The following is a 21,439-nucleotide window of genomic DNA, read 5'->3' on the forward strand; positions in this document are numbered from 1 at the left end:
TTGTTTCCGCGTATGGCATCCCTCCTTTCTGTGGCTGGCAGATAACATACTTAATTGGGACAGAAGTTACATTCCCTTGCTCAGGTGCAGCTTTTGCAAGATCTTTTCCCCTTTTCATTATTATAGGAATAAAACAAATGTTACCTGCTAAGCCCATAGCAAGCCACGGCAACGTTGCAAATTTTATGCCAGACAGCGACGCTGCCCAGAGCCCGAGCATCCCCTGCGCTGCAAACAGCAGACATTTCACTCAAAATTTATTACTTCATGAGGCATACGTATATGGCATCTTTTGCCCCGCGGGGCTGAGCTGCCCCCCGGCGTGGGGCAGAGCCCGGCCAGCTCCGACCCCCCCAGCAAGCCCCGGCCCCGCCGTCGGGGTGCGACGCGTGGGGCGCCCCGGCGCGCCCCCTAGCGGCCGCCCGCCGTGCTGTCCGCTGCCCTTGAGCGGCGGCGTAGTCCCGCCCCCAGCCCCGCTGCCAGTGGCTGGCGGCCCTCCACGCCCTTTTCTGATTGGTCCCGGCCGCTCCTAGGCGGCTGCGCCTCGCCGCGCTGCAGGCGCCGGGCCGGTGTTGGACGGAGCTCGGCGCGTAGCGGCCGGTGTTTCCCTGTGAGGCTGGATGTGGCGATAGGGGGCCGACAGCGCCCCGGGAAGGTAACCCGCAGACCGGAGGCCCTCTCTGGCCAGCTTCGGGCGGGCGCGGTGGCCGAGGCGGGCCGTGAGGGAGCCGGGAGCGGGTTTGGGGCCCTGAGGGGAGGGAGGGTGGGGGAGGGTGGGGGAGGGGGCTCGCTTTGAAGCGGGCCGGCGGCCCTCAGGGCGGGCTGAGGGTGGTCGTGAGGGAAGGGGCAGGCTCGGGCTGCCCTTGCCTCCTGAGACCCGGCCAAAGCCCGGCGGCCGGGGCGTGCGTCGCTCTCCCTGGCTGGCGTTGCCCCGCGGGGTGCGTGTCTGCGGGGCTCCGGGGGGGGAGCGGAGGGCGCGTTCCTTCGGCTGCGCCTCAGAACAGGTCGGGATACGGCTCGTCACGCTGTAAGGGCGAAGAGGGTTTTTCCGCAGCTGCTGTGGATAATATGCTGCTAGGATCAGCCCCCTCCCCTCCAGCAGCTTTCCTGAGGGGGCACCGCGCGGCCCGGGAGGTCCCAAGGACGGCAGCTGGACGTTGGCGCACCACTGCAGCGAGTTGTTGGGGTGTCGCTGTAGAAAAATACAACTGCGGTTATTTGTTTGAGAAGTAGGAGGGGAAAAAATCCAGAATTATTTCTCTTGCAGATCTGTAACAAGCACAGCTGGTGCTTTCTCAGGACCCTGTTCAGAGTCTTCATGTTGTCCCATCTAGATGAAACTGATCTGAGAAGAAGCTGGGGACATTCTGTTTGGGCTGTGTGTTTCCAGTAAGCTTTTGTCTGTGAAAAAGGCAGGCGTGTATCCTTCAAGAAGCAGAGAGGTACAGACTAAATGGATCTAAAGACAGCAGTGTTCAATGCAGCTCGTGCTGGCAAGCTGCAGCTCCTTTTGAAGTTACTGGCAAGCAAAACAAGAGAAGAGGTAGCCCTACTGATGTCAGAGAAAACCAATGGTGCCACACCACTTCTGATGGCAGCCCGTTATGGTCACCTTGACATGGTTGAATACTTGTTGGACCATTGCTCTGCGTCAATAGAAGTTGGTGGTTCGGTGAATTTTGATGGTGAGACCATTGAGGGGGCTCCGCCGTTATGGGCAGCATCAGCAGCTGGCCACTTGAAGGTGGTTCAGTGTCTCTTAGATCATGGTGCATCTGTCAACAATACAACTCTGACAAATTCAACACCGCTTAGAGCTGCCTGTTTTGATGGTCATCTGGAAATAGTAAAGTACCTTGTGGAGCACAAAGCAGACCTGGAAGTATCAAACCGTCATGGGCATACATGCTTGATGATCTCATGTTACAAAGGCCACAAAGACATTGCTCAGTATTTACTTGAAAAAGGAGCTGATGTCAACAGAAAAAGTGTTAAAGGTAAGTTTTAATTTTTTTACTTTCCTTGTAAATAGGAGTAAAGTTACTCATTTACCTTTACGAGGCTGACATCCAAAAATAATATTCTAGTCTTTTAAAGTGGATGAGAAAAAAAAAAAGGTGTATAGCTATGTTTTTACTGTGTTTTTTCTCCCAATGTGTTCCTTTGTTAACGTGGGTTGTATAATTTCATTCTAAATTGATAAATTTTAATCTTAAGCCCCTAATTCTTAAAAAGACTCAGTCATACAAGTGTCATATTTAAGAATGTGAAAAAATACACTCGGTAAGAACTCTTCCTTGTAGTAGGCTGGTGTAGCAACATACTCAAACACATATGAGCATATATTCTTGTTTTTCACACAGTTTCTAAATAAACCAAATACACTGTACATAAAACTTGTGTCAATACTAGTACAAGGAAAGATGTATAGAGGAGAAAAACTTTCTACGTTGGAAATAAATAACCACTTTGCTTTTTACTCTCCTCTCCCTCTGAATTGTTGAATGATTTTGGAACTTTTTTCAGTGTTAGTAAACAAAAACATATATTAGGATTAATGAAATGAAGTTACAGGTGACTGTGATATCAACAGAACTGCACAGATCACAAACGTCATCTCTTTGCTCCTGTTTACAATTACCCTGGCGTTATCATTCAAAGTGAAGATTGTTGGTTTTGCTATGACTGTAATTATGTGGACCTTTTTCTTAACAACAGGTTTTTTTATTACATCTTAAACTTGTATGTGGGTGTGATATTTGCCTGAAAAGCATGCTAATTATTGCAGGTTAGGGTTAATTTGTAGTTTAGTGAGCCAGGATTGGTTTTCAGCATCTTATTTTATATATTTTTATATATACACACATATAAAAATATAACTGATCTGCTAATAAACTTCTTGTAGCCTAATACTTCCATTGCCTGTTTCAGGCCAATCACATTTGTAACAGTGTACTTACCTTGCAATTATTTCTGTTAAAGTATACTTTGTATCTAGATTATTGTATGATACTGGTAAATGCCAGATATGAGAGTAATCTTTGGAGAAGCTGTTTAGTTAAATATGCCTTTTTTCAGCAAATCATGCAGATATGTGGGTTTAATGTAAAGAAAGCTGAACTACAGATTTGTCATAGAGGTGGGCAGAGCAAAATAAATCTTCCTTTGTAACGATTTAAGGTTGCTTGTGAATCATCATGGACTTGTGATAGGATAAAAATGTCATTTTTCTAGACAGGGTTCTTGGAATCACAAGCTAAATATAAAGTGTGTATTGCTCCTTAGTTTTAAACCTATCCGTTTATGTGATTGGTATGAACAGAGCAGTGCTGTTAATTCTGTGATGTAACAGGGAAAAAGATACATCTCAGCTTCCCACACTGCCCACATCCCCCCGCCCTCAGGTTTGTGTTGGTGGGGTAGGGTTTACTGGTCCTTAGTGTTCAGTTTACTAGTGCATTAGTATTGTTTGTCTTTGTTTAAATGGCTGACTGGCAGCCATACACTCCTGCGGATTTTCTCAGTATTCTCTGTTTCTCTCTTACCTTAATTCCTTCCTCTCTCTGCTTGCTTTACTTTGTGTGACTCACAACTAGGCACATGAGCAAAGGTTTGTATGGTATAACTGATCCTTACTTAAACTGAATGTAAAAAAATGTTGGATTGCATAAGTTTTAGCTCATTACAACTCAATTTTTGCTTTGATCTGCTATGTTTACAAACATATATGTACGTAATAGACATCTATTGGTCAAGTATGTGGAATACATTTTTGTGTGTGGAAATCCCCTCTGATATGACACAAGCATACTTTTTATTTTTGACGTCTTAAAAGCAGCCTGATCTCCGATCAGAGATAGAAAGTACTATAAACCCTGAAAGCGAAAGCTGTGGAAAGGCAGAACTGAACAAAACTGATAGCCCTAAGTATTGCAACAGTATGGGTATTGCAGTGGCTGAGGCTCAATAACTAACCTTCTCAGCTTTGTTTTGCAAGAATGCTTAGCACCTATTAATTTCAAAATTAGTATTTCCAACAGGATTTATTTTACGTTGTCATGTTCCACTTGGAAGTCTCTGTGTATTACTTTCAGTTTCTACTCCTCCCTGCTGTGTACTAAACAGTTGACAATGTGTCTGCCCTTGGAGTAAGGAGATACAGAGAACCTGTGTGCTGTGCTCTGGGGTAGTAGAAGTTGTTGCTATCCTTATGTCTGAAGTCTTTTTAGACAGGCACCTTCCTGGGCCATGTATGCAGAAGCCTATCTGTGGAAAAATTAAAAGCTTTAGCTACTGTAAATGTTGCTGTATTTAAAGTTACAACTCTCCTTATAAGAACAAAACTATGTAACTTCAGTAGCAATGCTGTTGTGGGAGATTACTATAGATGCTTTCCCAGATTTTATCCTTAAAACCAGGGTGAGGGCAAAATTACTTGAATTATTCCTTGTGTTTTTCTACTGGATTTTCATATTGCAAGGTATAACCTAATTGTTTTAAAACCCAGGAAAATCTAGAGCTGGGAAAGATATGAAAAATTTTAAAATATTGACAGTTCCAGGGGAAAATCCAAATATTTTGAGATGAGAAAATAGGTAAGTTCACAGGCATCTAAACGTCTGGGTGACAATGGAGGCAGAGTATAAAAGAGCAAGTGAAAATGCGTGGTGAAATCCTGCTTCTGAAATACAAGCAGAATCGTGCAACTGTGTTTTGGACTATGGAAATTCAGAATGCGGAGGTTCTTGCAAGACGGTTGTGAAAGTACAAAAGTACAGCTGGGAAACGATTCAGATGTTAAAGACTTCAGAGTCTGAGTCAGATTAGGTGCTGCGTCGAGGTAAGGTGTAGTTCTGGCATTGTCTTGCTGGAGAGGGTGACAAAGAAGGAGTGTTTGGTGCTCTACTGTGAAAGATGGCCGATGGTTCTGAATTTAAAGTACAAGCCTTTAGTTGTCTTTGTTTCTACTGTTTTGCTGATCTGAACCTCCACAGTTTCCCCAAACTTTTATGAAGCCCGTAGGGAACAGGTATCTAAACCAAGGATTTTTTTTTTAAAGAATGTTTTAGGTTATGACCAGTGTTAGTGAGGGGAAAAACTGATGCCTGAGGTAAGAAGGGTGAGGTTTTTTCTCTCAGAATTGTGGAAAACAGCAAAGATCTCTGTAGAGTTTTGTCTTTTCTGTTTGTTTTTTTTTTTCTTTAAGAAAGGCAAAAAGCAGCCAAAGCAATACTTGCAAAGTGAGTTAATGGACCACTGTCTTCCTAATTCAGAGGCTTCTCCAGTATGTTACTCCTAGTTTAAAAAAGTTGCAGATTAAAAATAACAACACTTATTAACTTTCACTGGTATAAGTCTTGAATGGCAAGTTGGGGTATTTTTTTGTTTTGGGTTTTTTTGAATGCTCCCCCCCCCCCCCCCCATTTAAACTTAAAGACCTTAAAGGGTTTTATACTGCTTTTAAAAGGGGGAGCAGTGTGGATAAAGCTAGAGTAGCAGAAGCCTGAGCTTTTTCAGGAAGAGGTAGAACCCTAGAACTAAGTCTGAAGTGAAGCACAGACCTACCCTTATGCTGGGTGAGGAGGATTTCTGTGTGTCAGCTGTATGCAGTTTTCTGTTCTGCTGCATTGCAAAGCCTGCCAGTGATCTGTTAGAGTTCTCCTTCATCACATTCAGAACAGACTGCTGGATTCTTGAATACGGGTTTTCAGTGGTGTGTTTCTGTGCACAGTCTTGGTTTGGCTGCTGTGTGTAGGGAGGGAAGCGCTTCATGTAATTCAAGTGGCAGCAGTCTTTGGGGCCTTCAAATTAGAGATTTGGGCTCTCTTGGGGATATACCTGGGCTGTGTTTGTTGGATTTTATATTTGAAAGAAAATATTTCATGTAATTGCTCCAATAAAATTATATGCATGCAAAATAATTTTAAAGGGATCTTATACATCTGTTCTAACTCCAGACAGGACACTTGTATCTTGCATTTTGAAAATTCGTAATGCGTACTTTGTTAATTTGTGTTACACTTTGTCTTCCTCCACCAGCCTTGCTGCAATAATGGAATTCATTCCCTGCCTTTCTGCAATTAGTGAGTTAAATTATAGATTAAGTACACAGGTGCTGATAGCCAGGGTGGTCTGAACATAATGATACAGGGAGTAAGGACTGTTTTCAAACGTATCTACTTGAAAGGCAGATACTTTTTCTGAACATGACTTGTAAGTATTTCCATTGCTCAGCTGCTTGGTATGTGGTCCTTTTCCCTTCAAGGTGATATTTGTGGTCTTCACTAACTCTGTTCCTCTTCTGTAGTTAGCAGATTCATCTGGTAGCCAAAAGACTAATTTTTCTCCTCCTGAGTATTAGAAAATTTCCTAAGAACTGCTGGACCTTTTAGGTGTTCAAGATCTGCACAGTGATGTCTGGTTGCAAGCCCTGATTCTTTGTTGTTTATGATCCTCCATAGTACTGTGGCAGTTGGAGGGACTTAGGTATTTTGAAAATGCAAATGAAAACTGTGATTCAATATTTTATCGTTCTTAAATTCCACTGGCACAGTACTGATTAGAATACCTTTGTAAAATAATGTGGAGGACCAGGCTTGTTGAATTCGCTTCCTCACTTTGGAAACTATAGAGGCATACAGGCCTCAGTCTCTATCGGCACTGTATCAAAGTTATATGTACAGTAATACTATATCAAGGACTCATGCTATTTAAGTATTGTTATTTATCCAGGTACTGGAAAGTGTAACACTCAAACCTGCTGGTAAGGGCCGGGGCGGCGAGGGCGAATCTTTTGCAGAATTGGCAGACTCAGAAGCAGGGGGATTAGAGAGATGCACACTCTTTGCTGTATGTGGTTTACTATATGTTAAAAATCATTAATTTTCTCTTGCAGTAAACATTAAGGAGTCTGACAGGTTTGTTCTCTTCTGAGGTTGTTTGTCTTGTCTGCTTGCCAAGATTCATTTAGAGGGGGAGGGGTATAAAAAACAAAAGTGGAAAGCTCCTCTTTTTTTCCTTCCCACTGCCCCTGCTCTTGCCCTCCTCTCCCCATGCGTTCCCCTCTTTCCTCTCTGTTGTTCTGTGTTTATAAACCCTTACTCCAAAAGTATTCTGTGTATTTTTTTTTTTTTTGGGGGGGGGGGTGTGGTGTGTGTGTGTCTCCTTTTTTTGGTTGGTATTACATGGGCAGTGCACTGCATTTTGTAGATACTTTGTGTATGATGCAATGTGGAAACAACTTCCATAGGAATGCCTGCATAGAATAAGGAAGATACAGTTTAAAGGAATAAATTCTTGAATTTCAGTTAAAAGGGAGCTTATATTGAAATTAAATTATTAACAGCATGCTTCATATTGGTAATTGATAATGCAAGTTTTTGTGAAGTACTTGGAGCAAAAGAGTGATTATTTCTTTATAGTATATGGAAACTAGACTAAAAGTTGTTGCCATTATCAGCTCTTTGCAATTTTTACTTGGTTTCTTCTTAAAGGGAAGACATACCTTTAGGGGTTTTTTTGTTATGCATATGAAATAGGGATGTGTAACATTTTTCTTGTGTACTTTCCATGTTTGTATATATGTAGCTATATCTTCTTTTTTTTTTAAAAAAAAAAAGTAAAACCGGGAAGAATTAATTACTTAGTGCTCTGTTAGGAAAAAAAAAAGTAAATGCTACCTGAACAAATTCACTTTATAAAAGTGATTGATTTAATTTATAAGGCTGCAAAAATATTGTCATGGTTAACTCTGGCTAGCGACTGAGCCTCGTGCAGCTGCTTGCCTCCCCCTAGAGTGGGATGGGGGAGAGGACCAGAAGAGTAAAATTGAGAAAAATTAAGGGTTGAGATAAAGGCAGTTTAATAAGTAATGCCAAAGCTGTGCATGCAAGTGAAGCAAAACGGGGAATTCATTCACCGCTTCCCATGGGCAGGCAGGTGCTCAGCCATCCCCGGGGAAGCCGGGGTCCATCACGCAGAATGGTTACTTGGGAAGACAAATGCCATCACTCTGGAAGGCCCCCCCTTCCTGCTTCTTCCCCCAGTTTATATACTCAGCATGATGCCCCATGGTGTGGAATATCCCTTCGGGCAGCCCAGGCCAGCTGTCCCGGCTGTGTCCCCTCCCAGCTCCCCGTGCCCCCCCAGCCCTCTCGCTGGCCGGGCCTGAGACACTGAGAAGTCCCTGACTGAGGATAGACACCACCCGGGCGCAGCCAAACCCACCCGTGTGCTGTCAGCATTGCTTGCACAGCACAGCCACAGCACAGCTGCACCCGCTGCTGAGAAGGAAGTTAACTGCACCCCAGCTGGAACCAGGATAAATATATACATGGGGTTACTTTCGCATACAAGTCAGTAATTTAAATTAGTGTGTTTTCTCTTTCTTTTTCTACTACCCAGAAATTTGATCAAGCATTTTGAAAGTGTTAGGAAGTGGATGTACTTAATTGGTTGCAATTCAAATCACTTTCTGTGTCATTGCTTCGTTTTCTTTCATACCCATGTCACAAGCTACCAGTCTATTTTAGTAATTATTTGCTTTTGACATAGGAAATCATGGCCTCATTATGAATTTGAATGCCTGACCCCCACTCTAAGCTTTTAGTAGCACTCGATGAGGAATTAGTTCTGTGTTACATGAAGTGTTTGCGTAGTGTTCATGCCATTTTAAAGAAGGACTGTAACAAACGAATAAAACATGACGCTCCTGCATCAACTGAACATACCTTTATCTTTAATTCATTTTTGCAAGTTTTGGAAGGACTGGAGGTGGAATTATTCCATTTCTTTGTTGCTGCTTTTAATTAAAGGAAGTTATTAGGTAAGATGAATAGTAAAGTTTTATACAGATGGAACCTATTTGTAAGTATTACTAGCAGTATGGTGTAGTGGTACCTATTTTCTAACAAAGAAGTACTGTGACTACCAAAACACTCCCAGTCCAATTTTGTTTCTGTGCAAGAGCAAGAGCTTTTCATGTTGTTGTAATATTAGCTATCTTCTATATATGATTGAATTACTGCAGATCATTTTAAAATTGAAAATACATTAGGAAAATTAAATGAAACCTATTTTGAAATAATAATACACACCTTTAAAAAAATATTTGAATTTGACCAACATCTTCCTATGTGTGCCTTGGAAAACTGCTTATCAAGGAGAATGACTTTCAAATTTTACATTTCTAGCCTTTTCCCTTTTTAATATAGTAGTAGATACAATGTTTGTTTTTGTTACAAAAATATGATTAACTACTAAATTGTGTTCAGCCACTGTTTATTCCTGTCACTATAGACAATACAGTGTTTTTCAATTGGATGAATTAATTCACAGAATAATGATTGATTTGCTATACTTCCTTGAACTGTTCAATTCATGGCTAGTATATGGAACATAGTCTTTGAATTAGGTATAATGGCCACTAGCATGTTTTCTTTCAAGTTCTTCCTCAAATTTTAAGACTTGATACTTGCTAGATATAGATGGATGGTAATCTTGTTATTTCTTAAGGCTGGGGTTTATGTTTTCTAAGTTGGCAGCTCTCAACTGTCTTCCCCTGCCCACTTTTCTGGAAACTTGGGCTTTTTTACAATGTATCATTTCCACTGCTGTACCTGTACCATCCAGTCAAACTTAAATAAGGTGCAGCCACTAAAAAATAGCGGTGCTGGCCTTCTTTTATTAGTTTGTGCGTGGCTTAAAATAATTATAGTTATTTTAACTCCAAGGGTTACTACAATGTAAATAGCTAAAAAAATGCTACTTTTGATATGCTTAAACAGCTGTTACTCACAGCTTATGTCAGTAATTGTAATAAGAATAAAAAAAAGTGATTTTTTTTTTTTTTTAAATCAAGGACATCCAGTTGGACAGAGTAGTGAAATTCCTTGATGCCTTGAGTGTATTTCCACATGTTCTGCATAGCTGCGTTGTAAATTAATGACATACAGATTGTTGGATTGGACCTGAAGTTACCCAGGCCATGGCCAAGTTTAATTTGTGTGGATTTTTTCAGTATTAATGTGTCATAGCATGTATGCCTGGCAATTGATAAAAGAGTGTCAAGAGCAGCATTATATGGCAATGGATCTACAGTGTGTAATATGAATAGCTGCCATTGATTGTATTGTTAAAACCAGCAAGATGTATACTAATAGTTGTGAAGCAATATTAAGAACAGTGGTGTTATTAGTACCTTTTCACTTATTCATCTTTAAGATGCTTTTATGTTACAAGTTTTTAAATATCTTAAAAAAATATTAATTTGAAGGTAGAAAACAGGTGCCAGTTCCAATGTTTCAGAGCTCTGTTGAGAGAAGTGGTGTAAGGACTTGAATGCACCCTGAAATGGCTGTGTTAATTGGTGGCTCAGCCAACACCCCAATGCATCTGGTTTTGTCTTTATCACTGAGTGTGGAAGTGCAGGTGGTGTGAGGAACCTGCCAGTCTTTAGTTCTGAATTGAATGCTGTAGCTGCATTTTAACTAGGCTTTCTCCAGCATAGTAAGCATTCTTACAGTGTATGTGTGCTGGTGAGTTTGTGTATTTGTCTGCGTTTGACATCTTCCCATTTTAGGAGTTTAAGGGTCTCACACCCCTCAATACTGAAGTATCAACAGTGTTCTGGTCTGCAGTGTGGTAAGGACAAGAGGGGATTACAGCTGATAAACTATGTATGTCAAATTTCTCTGAGTTAATCCACCTAAATTTGGTTGAATCTCCGTTTATGTGCTTGGAGATTTTGTTGCTCGTGCTAAAGACTGTAGTGTGGCCAGACCTATAACTGACTTAACGCTCTCTATGAATGATAAAAATTGCCTAAGGTATCAAAGATTGAAAATCACTTGCCATTGTAAGAACTGGGTTTAGCTTTGTGAATCTTAATCTAACAGACAATTTCAAGTGCCACTTTGTGTTGGAGTGTCCGCTTCAGCTTATTTGTTAGGAAATGATAATAAAATCACTGGCCACTATTCCAAAATGTTTCAGGGAAAGAATATTTTCCAAGTTAAGTTCACTGTCTGTTAATGAAACAATCTGATATTTTCTGTGGGGTTTTGGTTTTTTTTAATGTTTGGAACTTGCACTCAAAATACTGGCTGGGGGGACAGAATATGTTTGTAGCTCTGCTATAATTGCAAAATCATGTTAAACTTGAGTCATAAGCTTTTGAAAATAACTTTCTACGCATCTTTTGTATTAATTTGATTAGTGTGTCAGCTAAGTCTTAGTATCTGCTGAGTCTGGATTGAGACTCAGTCTGTCCTGAATAACTGCCATTCCTCTTTAGCGCTGTTCTTGTGGTTGCTGGAATTGAAAGCAACAAAGAGGCCTTGAAATGTGCTGTGAGCTCTCCAGTTTGAGAGAACAAACAAGTTTGAGGAAGAAGCAGCAGACCAATTTACATGTGAAGTTTTGAGAAGTGAAAGATACGAAGAGAAACAGCTAACAGAGGCTGTTTGGGATACTAGTGGGGAACCTAAGGCAAAATACCCAATGTCCGTTAAAAAATTTTCATCCAAACAGACCTTGAGTCTCTATATACCACTTCTTCTGCATACCAAAACTTGCAAAAGCATTGGATGAACATTTTGTTGGCTTGATGGCTTGTCAACAGAAGATAAAAGCAAGCTACTGCATGATAATCTGCTAATTCAAAACACCGAATAGAGGTCTACATTGTAGATCTGAGGTGTCTGGTTTTGCTGGCAACAAGTGGGTATTGAATTTAGAGGACAGTCATTATGGCTTGACCAGATATTTCTGAATGTTACTTTTGTGTTTTTTCTTCAACTTTAACCTCTTACTGTGTCTTGTTAGAAGGAAGATGTGTGATACGAAGTCACAAATGTAAAAGCTAGATGATATGAAAATTATTTGTAGGGAACTACATTAGGGTCTTATAATTGAAATGAAAATGGAACAAATTTTCTATTCCTGAACTGCATTTAATAAGTATGAATCTTTTTCCTTATAGACATGTGCATATGATAAATTCAAAAGCAAAACATTCAAAGTTAGTACATGTGTATATATATATTTAAGACAGTGTAAACAATGCATTCTCAACAGAAAGAATATAATAGCAGAAAGACTTTACCTCCATTTTAGTTTTAATTTGTTTCTATACAGTGTTCAGCTTTTAAGACAGATCTTGGTCATGCTTTTGGTTTGAGTTTGATTAGCTAAGTACTGTAGTATAAAGAGTGAATTGCATTTTCTAGAGATCAGAGCCTGGAAAAAAATCAGAGTGTGTGAATATAAATAGAAACTGTTTAGATCAGTAAATTATATAAATACATGCTTAACCCAAACATGAGCTGAAGGTTTCAAGACTACTGCTGTCTCCTTACCCACTGTAGTTCTGTTAAAAACTAGTAATACAACAGCAAAGCACACTGTTAATTGCTGTCTTGTTGGCAATAAGAAAAAAGCCTAAAAAATTGCAAATTAGAGAAGTTTTCTGAAACTTCTCAAATTCTAGAAACCAAATCTGATGACTATGACTGGGCAGAGAACACTTAGAAAAGGAGGTCTCATTTGTGAATGTGGAAACTTGCTGAAGTGCAACAGAAGCTGATGATCTCATGGGCAGTTAGCTGGAATTTGCAGCTGTAAAGATGTAAGAAATCTTAGAGCCAGAATTTTTACGTGAGCATTCTGTTAATAATTTACATATTCATTTAGTGGGAGGCTGAAAAGTTACTATGCTTGAATCTGTAGTATGTATAATATAAAGAACAAGGTAGTTATAAACTGTGTCATTTTAAAAGCAGTCAACAACATAAGCGACTATGTTGGGAGGCAACCAGAAGCATTTGTCTCCTTCTCCAGAGAAGTACTTATGTTTGAAGTTAAGCAAAATTTTCACCTAGTTGAAGCCTAATAGTTAAATATTTAGCTGTTGTGTCCAGTGCTTGCTGTCTAATTTTTTGTGAATAGGGTTTTCAAACAGGTGGCACTAGTGCTTACTAGAAATTTCCTTACATGGTGTTAGAACTAGAATGCCTTTAAAAGACTGTGAATTCTCATGCTAATGAGAAATAATGTGAATGTCAATGATAAGACGCTTAAGATAGATGGCTGTGTGTTGTTTGTCGGAAGTTATGTTTTTCTTCTTGGCTTTGGGAATCCTAACTGGAGGAGCAGAGGGATTACTGAGCAACTTCAGGATGAAGACCTAAGAAAACATTAAGATATCCACCTTCCTCAGAATATACTGGCAGTCTCAAAAGGCCCCAGCTGAGATGAAGGGCCTGTTGTGATGATTTTATTTTCCATTGTGTTGGGAATAACTGTGTTCCACAGTTAATTGCTTCAAAACACATATGTCACCTGTTTGGCACATGGAGAGAGGAAGAGATACAGTGTAGAGGCAAACAAAGCCAATGTTGAGTTGGCCCAGCTTTAATTTTTGTACAGGTCTCATTACTTTTTAGTCGCTGGCGGAGATTGAGAGAAAGGGATATTTGACAAGGGAAGAAGGAAAAAGTGAAACAACATGGAGATAGCAAGCTTAAGTTTCTGTTTGCTACTTGAAAGCAAATAGAAAATCCCTTACAGAATAGAGTAGTTCCGTTGGAAGGTACCTACAATGATCATCTAGTCAAACTGTCTGATCGCTTTACAGCTGACCAGAAATTAAAGCATGTTATCCAGGGCATTGTCCAAATGACTCTTAAACACTGACAGGCTTGGGGGCATCAACCACCTCTCTAGGAAGCCAGGTCTGGAGTTTGACCACCCTCTTAGTAAAGAAATGCTTCCTAATGTACAGTCTAAACCTCCCCTGGCATAGCTCCACAAGTAGTTCCCTGTTTAGCCAGGCTGGTCTTCTGCTGTTTGCTTGACTTTTAACATAATGGAATTGCCTGCTCCTGCACTTATATGTAGTGGAGAATTCAATTTTAATTCTGATCTTTTTTAATAATGAGACAAAAAGGGTCCTTTAAACCTGTTTAATTCCTTCAGGCAATAATATCAAGCAGTTTTGTTTGTATAACTGCCTGGCAGCCTTGATATTCAATCAGATCTTTAATGTTTTACTTGGCCTTTCATAGTCTCTAGATGTCAAAACAGCTATTTTTTTAACTATTAATGTTTAGCTTTTTTAAAAAGTATTTTAAACTGATTTTTCTTAACTATTACTGTAGTGGGGTTTGGACTACAGTTCAACTATGATTCGCGTAATGGTGTTTCTTCTTTTACAGGAAACACTGCGTTACATGACTGTGCGGAATCTGGAAGTTTGGAGATCATGAAGATGCTTCTCAAGTACTGTGCTAAAATGGAAAAGGATGGTTATGGAATGACTCCCCTTATGTCAGCTAGTGTGACAGGCCACACAAATATTGTGGACTTTCTGACACAGCATGTACAAACCAGTAAGGCTGAACGCATAAATGCTCTGGAGCTTCTAGGAGCAACGTTCGTGGACAAGAAGAGAGATCTGCTTGGCGCTTTGAAGTACTGGAAGCGAGCTATGGAAATGAGATACAGTGATAGGACTAATATCCTGAGCAAACCTGTGCCACAAACACTAATTATGGCATACGATTATGCTAAAGAGGTAAACAGCTCACAAGAGCTAGAAAATCTCATTGCAGACCCTGATGAAATGAGAATGCAAGCACTATTAATTAGAGAACGTATTCTTGGTCCTTCTCACCCAGATACATCCTATTATATTAGATACAGAGGTGCTGTCTATGCAGACTCTGGAAACTTCAAGCGTTGCATCAATTTATGGAAATATGCTTTGGACATGCAGCAGAACAATCTTGATCCACTGAGCCCTATGACAGCCAGCAGTTTACTGTCATTTGCTGAACTTTTCTCCTTCATGCTACAAGATAGGGCAAAAGGCCTGCTAGGCACTACTGTCACATTTGATGATCTCATGGGTATACTGTGCAAAAGTGTGCTTGAAATAGAACGGGCCATGAAACAAACCCAGTGTCCCCCTGATCCGATACAGCTGAACAAAGCCCTTTCCATCATTTTGCATTTAATTTGCTTGTTGGAGAAAGTACCTTGCAGCTCAGAACAGGAGCATTTTAAGAAACAGACTATTTACAAGTTTCTTAAGCTTCAGCCCAGAGGGAAGAATAACTTCAGTCCACTTCACCTTGCTGTTGATAATAACACTACATGTGTGGGTCGCTACCCAGTTTGTAAATTCCCCTCTCTACAAGTTACTGCTATCCTGGTAGAATGTGGTGCTGATGTGAATGTCAGAGACTCAGATAACAACAGTCCGTTACACATTGCTGCGCTGAACAACCATCCAGACATCATGAATCTTCTTATCAAGTCAGGTTCACACTTTGATGCCACAAACTTGCATAAACAAACTGCTAGTGATTTGCTGGATGAGAAGGAAATAGCAAAAAATTTAATCCAGCCCATAAATCATACTACATTGCAGTGTCTTGCTGCTCGTGTAATAGTGAATCATAATATATACTATGCAGGGCACATCCCTGAGAAACTAGAGAACTTTGTTTTGCTCCATAGGTGATAGTATGGAGTCCCAGAGTACTGATTTTGAAACACGACTTGGTGAAGATATTTTCCTTGAGCACTGTTGTGATACACCAGCGTTCCCTTAGCTTGCTCCATCGTGCTGTCATTGGCTAAAGTATTGTTAGCATCAGATCTGCAGAGTTGGTTACCCAGTATTTAATATGAACATGCCATATAATATATTTTGTGGATTATTTAGTTATGTAATGCCATATCTAGACTCTTTAAAATTGTCTGCCAAAGGCTTGTCTATTCTGGTTTTACTTGCCTGTTGGGTGTTTGGAACTGGGTTGAATATCTTCCACTGATGTCTTTTTGCTATAACTGTTATGTGGATTTTATACAGTTGAAGGGTCATCTTTTGGTTTTGCTTGAGCATTTCTACTCTTCCTGTATTCTTTTTCTATGGACTCATTGCTAAATCGTACAAGTTGTATGGACTTGTTAACATTTGCAACTACCATAAGTGCTTTTATCTTCTCTATAGTGCATAGAGAAACATGACTGTTGTGTGTGAGCATATTTCTATGCAGCACTTGGCCAATTTCAACTTAAATGCCAATTTTGTTTTGCAGTTTGTTTGGAGCTCTCTTGAGAATGCTGTCTTCATAGCATGATTAATTTTGGAGTTTACTTACCAGCTCTCCAAACTTGGGTTTGACTTTTTTGACTGCTGTAACTGAGGTTGCTTTCCTTTTGATCTTTGGAAACTTGTGCTAAATTTGGGAGAAGAAAAATCTTGCTTTTTCTCATTGTAGTCCACTTAAAGTTTAAATCTGAAAATTGTTTTACTGCATTGTGCAGTTAGGGAAGAGTCCTCATTGTGTATGACTGACACCTTCCCCTTTGCACTGATGTCTTGTTTGTGCTGGTTATGTGACTAGATGTGAAGTTTGCTCAGAGTTTAACCTTGAACTTAATGATACACTTTAAAGAGAAATAAATCAAATGTATGCTGTAGTTTAAAATTTACAAATCAACTTTAGCTGCAAAAGAAAATAAAGCATGTCGATGGCATGATGCTTATCAGTCCAGATCTAGACATCATCAAATATAGTAAGTGGCTGTTTGCCAGGGTATTGGAAGTTCTCTAGCAGTGTCCTTTTTTCTTCATTTTATGTATCTTTTTAAATACTTGCATGGACTTTATATCTCTACTATGCCGTCAGCTGTACTTAACAAGAAAGCAGAAGTTCTGTTGTGTATGTAGCTCCTAATTAAAGTACCTATTTTTATAATATTTGCACAACAGCTTAGCTTTTACAACAGAAAGGGCTCTTTTGAATTGATAAGAAATCTAAACAATGTTAAATCTGAGTGTGAATCAGGTATTTAATATAATTCAGCACTTTACTGTTGATTAATAGTAGAATTTATTGTGGCACATTAGACCTGCAAATGTCTTAAATTTAAATTAGTTTCTGTTGGATAGGTAAGTTAGCTTGCAGGTTTAGTTGTCAAGCCTATTGAATGTCGGTGGGCTTGATATTTTATTTCAGTGGTGGGCAGTTAAGTGTGCCTGCGGGGTTCTTGCTCCAGAAATTCAACAAGTTGATTTAGGCCTTTGGCAGTGATAGACATATTTAGAAGCCAAATTGATTAAAGGTAAATTGAGGTGAGTCTTTTTTAATATTTTTATTTCTTAAGTTGATGTCAGAATTCTTTTGTTGTTTGTAAATTACATTGAGGAAGAATGTGTCTTAGGAGCATATAAGAATAGTTCTTCCTTGCTTTTGGGCTTTTGGTATTCCTGTTAGTGTACAGCATGGTGCCTACCAGCTTAGCCATTACTGGGGAAAAATATGGGGATGCTTTTAAACAAAGATGTGTTGAAAGCAGTGCTGTTTGTGTATTGCCACTTTCAGAGTCTGTATTTTGAAGCAACCTTCATCTGTTTGTCCCATGCCATGTCTACACTGTATGAAATTATGAGAATCATAGAATCTCATAGGCTGAAAAAGACCTTTAAGATCATAGAGTCCAACCGTTAACCTAGCACTGCCAAGTCCACGACTAAACTATGTCCCTAAGTGCAATACCTCCAGGGATGGTGACTCAACCATGTCCCTCAGCAGCCTGTTGGAGTGCTTGACAACCCTTTCAGTGAAGAAATTTGTTACGATATGCGATCTAAATCTCCCCTGGCATGACTTGAGGCCATTTCCTCTTGTCCTAGCACTTCTTATGTAGGAGAAGAGACTGACACCCATGTTGCTACAGCCTCCTTTCAGGTAGTTGTAGGGTGTGATAAGGTCTCCCCTCAGCCTGCTCTCCAGGCTAAACAACCCCACTTCCCTCAGCCGCTCCTCATCAGACTTGTGCTCCAGACCCTTCACCAGCCCCACTACCCTTCTCTGGACACGCTCCAGCACCTCAAAGTCTTTCTTGTAGCGAGGGGCTCAAACCTGAACACAGTACTCCAGGTGTGGCCTTACCAGTGCAGAGTACAGGGGTATGATCACTGCCGTAGTCCTGGCTGCACCGTTTCTGTCTGGTACAAGCCAGGGTGCTAGCTGCTCTCACAAATACATAGGAGTAAATTTCTATTAAATTGGCTGAATTTCTCTGATTTGTAATGATTAAAACACATGATACCCAAGTTGTCATTTGTGTGAACATCTAAGTTGATTTTTGATTTTTTTTATTTTTTAATACTTTTCTACTATTCTGTAAGTAGGGATAATCAACAAATCACTAGAAATGATCCACATTATTCTTCAAGTCATTAATTCTTTTTCTATAGGTCACAGAGAAAGGGGTTTTTAGAGTTTGAGTTTTATACTCTGGAATCTCTACTCTTTAGTGGTTTTAAGTTTCTGTCTTTCTAACTGTCAAAAACCAAAATGTTTAAAATTAGTTGGATATTATTAGTCTGCAAAAATTGTTAATTGTTAGCAAATTTTTAAATGGAAAACATTCCCAGAAGAGGAAGCGTATCACTATTAAGTATATGTAAACCTAGTGAAAATTGCTACAAGGCAGGCTTATTCTGTTAGCTGCTCTTTAAAAACAAACTAATTTAATAGGATGCACTGATTTATTGTATGTAGTTCTGTCTAAATATCAACCAATGTGCATCAGTCCTAAAGACTGTCACCTCTGTGCAGAATTTAATTTTTCATGGTGATAAGGCTATCTGCTGAACTGTTGCCTTGCTGGATACTTGGGCTCAGGTGTCCAGGCAGATGAGTTCATGCATTTAATATCACTTCCATTTAGCCCTGTGTGTTTACATTACTCTGCTTAATTTCTCTTAATTTAAAACAATTCGGTAGAGAGCCTGTGCTGGGTACTGTGTTAGGCGTAAGTTGGATTTGTTGATTGGAAGAGAGGGTTGGGGCAGCAGTTCTTGAGATGCATGTGCCACTAAGGCCAGTGCAGTTGGGTAGTAAGTTTTGCCCCCTCAGCCCCTGATTGAAATCAGTTTTGTCTCCACGCCAATTTTGTCTTAACTTCAGTATAGATACCAAATTTCTGGACCAGAAATCTGTTCCATTCTTACTGTGGTTACTCTTCAGAGGTGGGTATATGTTTTATTTTAGTGGAACATGGTGATGATACACGCAGTAGTGTTGCTAGCTGGACTCAGACTGTGGTAAGGATGAGGAACTAAAGAACATTCAAAACACATTTTATTTTTATCATATTTTTAATGCATTCTTTTTCTGTTCTTTTTTCTTCCTGTTTGGGCTTTTTTTTTCTGAGGATATACACTGCTTCTGCTGCATGCTGATCAGAGCTACTGATGCAGAAGAATGCTACAGAAAAAAAATTATGCCCTGAAGGGATGAAACAGGCTTTAAAATTGATTAAACAGTTCCTAGGTATTGCTCTCTAGAGACAAAGACACTGATACTTCCTCACTTGTTGAGACCTCTGAAGCTGTATTTTTGGGGATAAATACTTAAAGCAGTTTTTCTGCTATTCATCTTGCATTTCAACTTAAATACTTCAACCAGGAAGATGAAAGGTATTCTCATTAAAAAAAAAAAAAAAAAGCTTTTCTTACCAAATTCTAAAATTTTATTCCTATTTTTGTATAGCTTATGCTTGTAACAAGATTCCAGCTGTTTGTGGTGTCTCTGTTCTGTTTAAGTGCCGTGTGAAGACATTTTCTGAAATGCAAGGCAACAGTGTGGTTAGTTTACCTTTATACACATTACAACAGTCCCTGGATGAGAAGTTACTTAGTGTATTTCCGAAGTCCCCAAAGAGCTCTGTTTTAATGATTGTTTTGCAACTGGTTAAAATTAACCTCTTCCATTTGTACAAAACACTACCTTAAAAAAGGAATAGAGTGCTATAGCAAAATCCTTACAGGAGGGTTTATGAAAAGATAATAACCTTATGAGGAAAAAAATGTATCTCTCCTCGGTTTGTATCAACTGCAAGGTGACAAAGGCAGGATGACTGCTCTTGAAATAGCTTCTTGCTTTGAAATAGAGTGGAATGCCTGTTATACTTTAAAATGTTGACAAATATAAGTAGGCTAAACACTAATTTCTATCTTCTGTGAGTACAGTGAAGTCAACTGGCATTTAATGTTTCAAAGTAATTTTGGGGAAATTGATAGGAGATATACTAAACTGCTCATATCTCTTGGCTTTAAGTGTGAAAGTAACTGTTCAGCCCTCAGTGAGGGCAGAATGAAAAGCTATTGTTAGTTTGATTTTAACTAACGTGTTTGTGTTCCATTCTGTCACAAATAATTCCTATGCAGGGCTAGCTCCATGTATGGAAATATTGCAGTTTCTTTTTTACGTGACGTGATTTAGCTTTAACAGTAATGTAAAAAAGGAAAAATAAGCATATTTCTCTGCTTTTACTCTCTCTCTCTCTAGGCTCCAGATGCAGATTACATTAAAAATATGTTTTGGAGAACACCTGTCTGAGTCTATGTATCTGTTTCCTTTAGGGTTACTGCAATACTCATTGGTAAGCCGCTCTTTCTTTGAGTTTAAATAGTTAAATGTGAATGCTGCAGCTTTAGATTTCAGTCTTCATATCATTAAGGATCCTTTACCTGAAACAAAATGTCACGTTTTATCCTCTTTCTTTCTATGAAATGGTGGTCCAAACAAGCCTTTAAATTCTGGTAGTGGGTAACAGTAAAGAAAAGGCTTGAACTGGATAATACAGGAGACATTTTCCCATTTCTAGAAAATGCAGTTAGTCATGCTATTAACTCTGTGAAGACGTTGTGGTCTTAGTTTATAGCATAAAAGTAGTTAGAAAGACCTCGTAAGAAGTAAGGAAGTTGCACAAATTAATTTTCTCCTTAAAACTTTTGAAGTCTCTTCCCTATTGCATGGATAGTTAGAACAGAGGAATAGAACATTCCAGGGGTGAGAGAACTATGAGAAGGTCCTCATTAAAGGCAGCTAGAGAATGGAAGACTTTGAATAACATTGACATTGTAATTTCAAAGGATCTTTATAGTTAGGCACAGTAGTCACAATCCTATACTTAAAAGGCAGCATATGCTTCAGAGAGCTGAAATTTTAGATGTAGGCCTAATCAGTTACAAACAGCATCTGGTTCTAGATGAGAAAAACTGATCCAGAGCGTTCACAATAAGATAATTTTCACACAGATGGCTTTAATGAATTGAATATAGGTCTCTTAATTAGGAAAAGGAAGAACTGAAAAGGATCCTCTACATCATTATCCATCCCTCTGCAGTTGCAGATGATGAAAGATGTTTTCGTCTGGAAGTGTCTGCTGGTTACCTAAGCTGTATACCCATGCAACAATACTTCTTGGTGGTAGCAAATGCTGGTTGTCAAGCGAAGACCAAAACTCACCATACAAAGTAGTGCAGAAAGAGGGCAAAAGAGGCCAAGTGTATGGTATGTATGGCAAAGGCAGTGTATTTGTTTGTTTCCCACATAATATTCAGAGGGCATATGTA

At 39.5% G+C, this 21,439-nt stretch overlaps 1 protein-coding gene across 1 annotated transcript; it reads left to right on the forward strand.

The window, feature by feature from the left end:
• The first annotated feature begins 519 nt into the window (after positions 1-519).
• Positions 520-20,411, forward strand: FEM1C (fem-1 homolog C). The gene is made up of 3 exons (XM_056324647.1): positions 520-655; positions 1,268-1,997; positions 14,214-20,411. Exons 2-3 carry the CDS (start codon positions 1,454-1,456, stop codon positions 15,521-15,523), a joined length of 1,854 nt encoding a protein of 617 aa, XP_056180622.1. The 5' UTR covers positions 520-655; positions 1,268-1,453; the 3' UTR covers positions 15,524-20,411.
• Positions 20,412-21,439: the final 1,028 nt, after the last annotated feature.

Source organism: Falco biarmicus, chromosome Z (assembly GCF_023638135.1).
Source record: "Falco biarmicus isolate bFalBia1 chromosome Z, bFalBia1.pri, whole genome shotgun sequence".
In the NCBI taxonomy this organism is placed as follows: Eukaryota; Metazoa; Chordata; class Aves; order Falconiformes; family Falconidae; genus Falco; species Falco biarmicus.